This window comes from Nicotiana attenuata, unplaced genomic scaffold, assembly GCF_001879085.1.
Source record: "Nicotiana attenuata strain UT unplaced genomic scaffold, NIATTr2, whole genome shotgun sequence".
In the NCBI taxonomy this organism is placed as follows: Eukaryota; Viridiplantae; Streptophyta; class Magnoliopsida; order Solanales; family Solanaceae; genus Nicotiana; species Nicotiana attenuata.
The window spans coordinates 1-10058 of NW_017677665.1; the positions used below are offsets into that span (position 1 = coordinate 1).

General features: G+C 36.3%; 1 protein-coding gene across 1 annotated transcript; it reads left to right on the plus strand.

Moving 5' to 3' along the window:
* Positions 1–6: 6 nt before the first annotated feature.
* Positions 7–2060, plus strand: LOC109221459. The gene is made up of 2 exons (XM_019385942.1): positions 7–62; positions 839–2060. Exons 1-2 carry the CDS (start codon positions 7–9, stop codon positions 2058–2060), a joined length of 1278 nt encoding a protein of 425 aa, XP_019241487.1.
* The last annotated feature ends 7998 nt before the right edge of the window (positions 2061–10058 follow it).

Here is a 10058-nt window from a genome sequence, read left to right on the forward strand (position 1 = left end):
TATATGATGGAACAAAAAAATCCAAGATCATATACAAATATTGTGAGAGATGAAGAAAACAGGTAAATTTCTTATTTATGATAAGCTTTCTTTCCTGTAAATTATACTGGGTGAGTTCTGTTCAATCTATTATATTTTATTTTGTCCAGTATATTATACATGATGTTAGTGGTTGTCGTCCAGTATATTTTACAGGATGTGTGTATTGTATAAGCTTTCTTTCCTGTAAATTATACTGGATGAGTTCTTTTTATTTATTACTTTTTTTGAGTGATTTTTTATGTCCATTATTAAATACGGGACATAGTGGTTTAACAGTATATAACTCCAGTTTAATATACAGGAAACAAAATATTAAGTTATGTATTTCAATTTTATTTCATTTTGTGCAGTATATTAAACAGGAAGTTAGTGTTTGTCTTCCGGTATATTTTACAGGACGTGTGTATTGTAAAAGCTTTCTTTCCTGTAAATTATACTGGGTGACTTCTCTTCAATCTATTGTATTTGATTTTGTACAGTATATTATACAGGATGTTAGTGGTTGTCATCCAGTATATTTTACAGGATATCTGTATTTTATAAGCTTTCTGTCCTGTATAATATACTGGGTGAGTTCTGTTCAACCTAAAATTTTGTATTTTTAGTTTATTTTATCTAGTATATTATACTGGATGTTAATGGAACTCCAGTATGTTATACTGGAAGAATATTATAAAATAGTTAATTTTTGTTTGATACCCGTAAATTTTACAGGACGTGTGGCTTGTATGAGCTTTATCTCCAGTATATTATACTGTGTAAGTTAACTGAATTTTATTTACTTTTCTTTTTACAGGTTTGTTTACATGTTTTTTATGTATGGGGCATCAATTTCTGGGTGGAAGTATTGTAGACCACTGATTGATGTTGATGTAACATTTCTAAAAAATAAATATAGAGGTGTTCTATTAGTGGTTGTTACCAAAGATGCAAATAACCAGATTTTTCCTATAGCTTTTGGAGTAGTGGATAAAGAGAATAATGAATCATATGAATGGTATTTCAGGGAATTAAGAAAAGCAATTGGGATTCGTAATGATTTAATGTTCTTGTCAGATCGACACAAGGCTATTGCAAATGGAATTGCAAAGGTTTTCCCTGAGTGCTACCATGGAATTTGCATCTATCATTTAGAAAAGAATCTGAAGCAAAGAAGAGTGAGAAACACTGTGATAAATCTCTTTCAAAGTGCAGTAAGAGTATACCTTCAATCAGAATTTGATGACTTCATGTCCCAAATAGCTGCTGTTGATAAGAAAACTTTCAATTATTTGATGGAGGAACCGCCAGGAAGGTGGGCTCGTTCACATTGTCCCAGAAGAAGATATGATATGTTAACAACAAATATTGTTGAGTCAATGAATAATGTTTTAAGACGTTCAAGAGAATTGCCAATTTTAACAATGATGGATTTCATACAAGAAAAATTGCAAAGCTGGTTCTATGAAAGAAGGACACTTGCAGAAGGAATATTCCGTGATATATCAAATTGGACAGAAGCAACATTGGAAGCAAAAATTCAACCAGCTTTTACATTTAGAGTATTGCCCATTGATAGACTCAAATTCAATGTCAAAGAAGGTGGTATGGAATTTATTGTTGATCTAGACAAAAGAACATGTGATTGTTCTGAATTTCAGCTAGATGAGATGCCATGTGAACATGCAATTGCTGCAATTGAGAGTATACATCAAAAGAAATCGGCCTTTTGCTCAGCCTATTTTTCAAGGGACTTTTGGTTGAAAACGTATGAAGGGCAAGTAAATTCTGTAGGTGATGCAACAACATGGGTTATACCAGACACTATTAAATCAGAAATCACTAAGCCTCCAGATGCCAAAGTACTGCTAGGAAGAAGACAGAAGAATCGACATGTTTCCGGTACAGAATTCAAGAAGGAACCAAGATGTAGTCGTTGCAAAAAATATGGGCATACCAGAACAAATTGCACAAATTCTTCTGTAGTTCATCCTTATGCAAGAAAATATAGGAAAAAAATGATTGAATATATACAATAAAGTTGCATTGGCTGATGTAATCCCGAATAATATATATTCAATATTCTTGTTTTTCAAAATATTAATACTGTGTATTTTTTTTTTTGCTTCTTGATTTGCTTACAAAAAAACCACTATGTCGTAAAAACATAGTGGTTTTACGACTTATAACTCCAGTGTATTATAAAGGAAATAAAATATTAAATTATGTAATTCCACTTACTTTCATTTTGTCCAGTATATTATACTTGATGTTAGTGGTTATCCTCTAGTAAATTTTGTTTGATTCCAGTAAATTTCACGGAACATGTGCCTTGTATAAGCTTTATCTCCAGTATATTATACTAGGTGAGTTCTTTATTATTAGTCATTTTTTTTAGTGATTTTTCATATCCAGTATTAAATACGGGGTTTACTGCTTTAACAATATATTACTCCAGTGTAACATACAGGAAACAAAAATTGGATGAATATAGGATAAAAAAATCTGCATTATTCTATTCCAGCAGTAATTACAGGATATAGTGGTTTTACAATATAACACTCCACCAAATTATACAGGAAACTAAAAATTAAATTATTTAATTCCAGCAAATTGTTCTAATTACCAAATTTCAACTATTTTCCACTTCTCCATTATAATATACTAGATTATATTCCTTCATGAGTAGCGATTCCAGCATGTACTATAGCAGGTAATAAAAATTGGATGAGTATAGGATAAAAAAATCTGCATTATTTCATTCCAGTAGTAATTACAGGATATAGTGGTTTTACAATATAAAACACCAGTATAATATACAGGAAACAAAATATTAAATTATTTAATTTCAGTAATTTGTTCTAATTACAAAATTTCCAGTATTTTCCACTACTCCATTATAATATACTGGATTATATTCCTTCATGAGTAGCGATTCCAGCATATAATGTGACGACCCAACCCGTCGTCTCATGTGTTACAGCCCTGTTTCCCCCATTTATTGCTCTTTCATGTTTTATTATCAGCAATGGTTGAGTTAGAGTTGAATTGAATTGGTTTGTATAGCAAATGAAACACTTAGTCTCTTTAAAGAAGGTTTGGTTTGGAAAAGTCAACCGAACGTTGACTTATTAGTTAGAAAGCTCGGATGTGAATTCTGGTGATTCAGTTAGCTTCGGGAGGTGAATTGTGACTTAGGAGTGCGATCGGAAGTGATTTTGGAGGTCTGGTGTAGAATTAGGCTTGAAATGGTGAAGGTTGAATTTTGGCGAATTTCGGTTGGTAGGTGAGATTTTGATCCGAGGGTCGGAATGGAATTCCGAGAGATGCAGTAGCTTCGTTAGGTGATTTTGGATATGTGTGCAAAATTTTAGGTCATTCGGAGGTGTTTTGGTCGGGTTTTTGATCGAATGCGTAATTCGGAAGTTTTTAAGAAACTTAGGCTTGAATTCGATGTGATTTGATGGTTTTAGCGTTGTTTGATGTGTTTTGAGGATGAGAACAAGTTTGAATGAGGTGTTAGGATGTGTGGGTGTTTTTGGTTGAGGTTCCGGGGGCCTCGGGGGTGAATTCGGGTGGTTAAAGGAGAGTTTTGAGGTTTATTGCAGGTCAGATTTTGCTGTCATCTGGTGTTCCCGCTTCTACGGAAATGGACCACAGAAGCGGTACCGCAGAAGCGGGTATGTGGTCGCAGAAGCGATCGTTGGCCGGCTAGGGAAAATCCGTAAAAAGCGGAAGGTGGCTCGCACCAGCGGGTCCGCATAAGCGGACACTGTACCGCAGAAGCGGACTTGAGGTAACCGCAGAAGCGGTTGTTGAATCGCATAAGCGAATAGGCGGTTTTTAAGTGAAAACCGCTTAAGCGGATTTTTGGCCACAGAAGCGGTCCCGCATAAGCGGTAGCGGGACCACAGAAGCGAAATTCGCTGGTAACAGAAGGGTTTTAAATGTTAAATTTCATCCGCGAGCAAGGGGTAGTTTTCACCATTTTTTAAGCGACTTGGAGAGCTTTGGGCGAGGATTTTCGAGGGTTTTGACTGAGAATCAATTGGAGGTAAGTCTCTTGGCCTAATTACTCGAGTTTATGGTACATTTATCATAGAAATCAGTAGAATTTCATCAAAAAAAACGGGTCAAGCTAGGGCTTGGAAAGCTGTGATGTAAAAATGGAATTTGGAGGTTCAAACGAGCTCTGCTTTTGGTAAATCGTGATGTAAATTTCGTATTTTTTCGAGAAGTGGGCCCAGGGCTCGGGTTTTGCCAACTTCGTGAATTTTGGTGTTTTTCGAGTCTTTTCGATTGGGTTATGTTTCTTTAGCCTATTGTAACGTATTCGTTGTGGTTTTAATCAGATTTGGCGTGCGAAGAGGTTGATTCGAAAGGCAAAGGCATAGCAACCTAGACTTGTGGCCGGCTTGAGGTGAGTAATAGATGTAGATGATGACCTGAGGGTTTGAAACCCCGGTATATCACATTGTGACGCTATATTGAGGCGAGACACGCACTCTAACGAGTGCGGGGTCGATTGTGACTGGGGATTGTGACCCAGTCCGTTCCGATTGATGTTCGTACTGTGTTCTTGATTAGAAATTGTTTGGTAATCATCCTACTTGGATTTTATGAATATGTTGGGGCTTTGTGCCTATCATTTGCATCCTTCAGGGATCCTTATCACTGTTTCCATGATACTTAGCATATTTCATAATATCAGTCCTGAGTTAGACACTGTTTGAAATGTTTAGTAAATAAATGAAGACTTAAACACATAGCTTTATAACTCCTAAAAATTGAAACTAAAAGATGAACACTTTGACAGTGCCTGAGTGGCTTGCATGCATATATATATATCTGGACTGAGTGTGGATCGGGCTGCACGCCGCAGCGAATGTTATGATGATATTGCGCTTCGGCTGTAGGAGCCCCTCCGGAGTCTGAACCCCCACAGTGAGCGCGGGTACCCAAATGGATCGGGCTGCGCGCCGCAGCGGTCATGTGCATTGCATTGCATCCATGCATTTTATGTCAGTGGGCCTTAATTGTCATTGCTTGCTGTTGTTTTTATCGTTTAACGTACCGAATTACTTATTATAGCTTTATATTGTAATATTTGGGGATTTCTTACTTTCAGCCATTATATATATTTATTACTCACTGAGTTGGAAGTACTCACTTTACTCGTTGCACCATGTGTGCAGATTCAGGTGCTCCGGAGACTTAGTTGAGCTGTTTGCTGTCTTCTTGGATTTCGGTTTAGGAGTTGTTGAGGTAGCTGCCTGACGTCCGCAGGACCCGACTTCTCCCCTTTATTGCATTTGTCTTTTCCTATCCTAGACTTTCTTTATTACTATGAATATATTACTTTGTTACATTTAGAGGCTCTAGACTCGTGACTCCAGATCTATTGGGGAATGTTGGGATATTCGTTATTATTTTTCCATACTATTTTATTAGTTTCGGATTGGAACCTTGATATTTTCTATTTTAATCGTATTATTTGTTAGCGGATTGCGTATCTTGGTTGAGAGTATTTAAATTGGTCGGGCTTGCCTAGCATTAGTGTTGGGCGCCATCACGAGCGGGATTGGGGTCGTGACATATATTATACGAGGTAATAAAAATTGGATGAATATAGGATAAAAAAATGAGCAATATTCATTTCCAGTAACAATTACAGGATATAGTGGTTGTACAATATAAAACTCCAGTAAATTATACAGGACACTCAATATTAAATTATTTAATTCCAGCAAATTGTTCTGGATACCAAGTTTCCACTATTTTCCACTTCTTCATTATTATATTCTGTATTATATTCCTTCATGAGTAGCGATTCCAGCATGTACTATAGAACGTAATAAAAATTGGATGAATATAGGATAAAAAAATCTGCATTATTCCATTCCAGTAGTAATTACAGGATATAGTGGTTTTACAATATAACACTCCAGCAAATTATACAAGAAACTAAAAATTAAATTATTTAATTCAAGCAAATTGTTCTAATTACCAAATTTCCACTATTTTCCACTTCTCCATTATAATATACTGGATTATATTCCTTCATGAGTAGCGATTCCAGCATATTCTATCGCAGGTAATAAAAATTGGATGAATATAGGATAAAAAAATCAGCAATATTCATTTCCAGTAATAATTACAGGATATAGTGGTTTTACAATATAAAACTCCAGTAAATTATACAGGACACTAAATATTAAATACAGAATACAGATGCTAGTTTTCCAGTATAATATACTGGACAACAAGCTTAAACACGGTAGAATTCCTGTAAAATATACAGGAACCAAACAAAACTCAACCATAATATAATATACAGGACACTAAATATTAAATTCATTAATTCCAGTAAATTGTTCTAATTACATAATTTCCACTATTTTCCACTTCTACATTATAATATACTGGATTATATTCGTTCCAGTATATTGTTCAAATTATACTAACATCGAAATTTGGAGTATTGACATCCAGTATTAAATACAGGACATAGTGGTTTTACACTAAAAATCTCCAGTGTAATTACAGTTAATTACTAGACACAAAATATTAAATTATGTAATTACGGTTAATTATTCTAGATACCAAATTTCCACTATTTTGCACTTCTTTGTTATAATATAATGGTTTGTATCCCTTCATAAAAAAAATTTCAAAAATATTATAGTCTTTAATTCTATCATAATATATAGCATAATAATCTGCATTTCAATCAAAAGTATGTAGTCAATTACTGAAAAGAACGAAAAATTATTTCTTGTTCTTAATCTTGCGACTTTCTGAAACAGAAGGATTATCTAGTCTTCCTGTAGACTCATCTTCACTAACAAGAGATTCCAACTGCTTCTTTTTACCATAAATGTATAGTAATGCTGCATTTGATTTTTCATATCCATTATTAAATGCGGGGTTTACTGCTTTAACAATATATTACTCCAGTGTAACATACAGGAAATAAAAATTGGATGAATATAGGATAAAAAAATCTGCATTATTCTATTCCAGTAGTAATTACAGGATATAGTGGTTTTACAATATAACACTCCACCAAATTATACAGGAAACTAAAAATTAAATTATTTAATTCCAGCAAATTGTTCTAATTACCAAATTTCAACTATTTTCCACTTCTCCATTATAATATACTAGATTATATTCCTTCATGAGTAGCGATTCCAGCATGTACTATAGCAGGTAATAAAAATTGGATGAGTATAGGATAAAAAAATCTGCATTATTTCATTCCAGTAGTAATTACAGGATATAGTGGTTTTACAATATAAAACTCCAGTATAATATACAGGAGACGAAATATTAAATTATTTAATTTCAGTAAATTGTTCTAATTACAAAATTTCCAGTATTTTCCACTTCTCCATTATAATATACTGGATTATATTCCTTCATGAGTAGCGATTCCGGCATATAATATACGACGTAATAAAAATTGGATGAATATAGCATAAAAAAATGAGCAATATTCATTTCCAGTAACAATTACAGGATATAGTGGTTGTACATTATAAAACTCCAGTAAATTATACAGGACACTAAATATTAAATTATTTAATTCCAGCAAATTATTCTGGATTTCAAGTTTCCACTATTTTTCACTTCTTCATTATTATATTCTGTATTATATTCCTTCATGAGTAGCGATTCCAACATGTACTATAGGAGGTAATAAAAATTGGATGAATATAGGATAAAAAAATCTGCATNACATATATAATGGCTGAAAGTAAGAAATTCCGAAATATCACAATATAAAGCTATAATCAGCGATTCAGCACATAAAGCAGTGGAACAACAACAATACCAGGACAATTAAGGCCAACAGATATAAAATGCATGAATGCAATGCAATGCACATGACCGCTGCGGCGCGCAGCCCGATCCATTTGGGTACCCGCGCTCACTGTGGGGGTTCAGACTCCAGAGGGGCTCCTACAGCCCAAGCGCAATATCATCGTAACATTCGCTGCGGCGTGCAGCTCGATCCACACTCAATCCAGATATATATATGCATGCAAGCCACTCGGGCACAGTCAAATTGTTCATTTTTAGTTTCAATTATTAGGAATTTTAGAGCTAAGTGTAGAAACCTTTATTTGTTTACTAATCATTTCGAGGCAGTGTCTAGCTCAGGACTGATATCATGAAATATGCTAAGCATCATGGAAACAGTGATAAGGATCCCTGAAGGATGCACATGATAGGCACAAGGCCCCAAACATATTCATAAAACCCAAGTAGGATGATTACTAACCAATTTCTAGTCAAGAACACAGTACGAACATCAATCAGAACGGACTAGGTCAAATCCCCAGTCACAATCGACCCCGCACTCGTCATAGAGTACGTGTCTCGCCTCAATATAGCATCACAATATGATATACCGGGGTTTCAAACCCTCAGGTCATCATCTACATCTATTACTCACCTCAAGCCGGCCACAAGTCTAGCTCGCTATGCCTTTGCCTTTCGAATCAACCTCTTCGCACGCCGAATCTGATTAAACCACAACGAATACGTTACAATAGGCCTAAGAAACATAACCCAATCGAAAAGACTCGAAAAACACCAAAATTCACGAAGTTGGCAAAACTCGAGCCCCGGGCCCACTTCTCGAAAAATTACAAAATTTACATCACCGGATTCCTCGTCTCGCCACGAGTCCGTACATATAAGATTTACCAAAATCGGAGTTCGTTTGACCCTCCAAATTCCATTTTTACATCACAGCTTTCCAAGCCCTAGCTTGACCCATTTTTTGATGAAATTCTACTGATTTCTATGATAAATGTACCATAAACTCGAGTAATTACGCCAAGAGACTTACCTCCAATTGATTCTCAGTCAAAACCCTCGAAAATCCTCGCTCAAAGCTCTCCAAGTCGCTTAAAAATGGTGAAAACTACCCCTTGCTCGCGGATGAAATTTAACATTTAAAACCCTTCTTTTACCAGCGAATTTCGCTTCTGCGGTCCCGCTACCGGTTATGCGGGACCGCTTCTGCGGCCAAAAATCCGCATAAGCGGTTTTCACTTAAAAACCGCCTATTCGCTTATGCGATTCAACAACCGCTTCTGCGGTTCCCTCAAGTCCGCTTCTGCAGTACAGTGTCAGCTTATGCGGACCCGCTGGTGCGAGCCACCTTCCGCTTTTGCGGAATTTCCCTAGCCGGCCAACGATCGCTTCTGCGACCACATACCCGCTTCTGCGGTACCGCTTCTGCGGTCCATTTCCACAGAAGCGGGAACACCAGATGACAGGAAAATCTGACCTGCAATACACCTCAAAACTCTCGTTTAACCACCCGAATTCACCCCGAGGCCCCCGGGACCTCAACCAAAAACACCCATACATCCCAACACATCATTCAAACTTGTTCTCATCCTCAAAACACATCAAACAACGCTAAAACCATCAAATCACATCGAATTCAAGCCTAAGTTTCTTAAAAACTTCCGAATTACGCATTCGATCAAAAACCCGACCAAAACACCTCCGAATGACTTGAAATTTTGCACACATATCCAAAATCACCTAACGAAGCTACTGCAACTCTCGGAATTCCATTCCGACCCTCGGATCAAAATCTCACCTAACAACCAGAATTCGCCAAAATTCAACCTTCGCCATTTCAAGCCTAATTCTACACCGGTCCTCCAAAATCACTTCTGATCGCACTCCTAAGTCACAATTCATCTCCCGAAACTAATCGAATCACCAGAATTCACATCCGAGCTTTCTAAACGTTCGGTTGACTTTTCCAAACCAAACCTTCTTTAAAGAGACTAAGTGTTTCATTTGCTATCCAAACCAATTCAATTCAACTCTAACTCACCCATTGCTGATAATAAAACAAGAAAGAGCAATAAATGGGGGAAACAGGGCTGCAACACATGAGATAACGGGTTGGGTCGTCACATCCTCCCCAACTTAAACAAACGCTCGTCCTCGAGCCGGTCGAGAAGCATACCTGAGGTCTCAAATTGGTGAGGATATCTGCTCCG

Bases quoted from the DNA above. Each gene is read 5' to 3' on its own strand.
- LOC109221459 (XM_019385942.1), top strand. From the start codon at position 7: ATGGAACAAAAAAATCCAAGATCATATACAAATATTGTGAGAGATGAA. The intron at 63-838 runs GTAAATTTCTTA...TTCTTTTTACAG, and splicing joins GTGAGAGATGAAGAAAACAG to GTTTGTTTACATGTTTTTTA.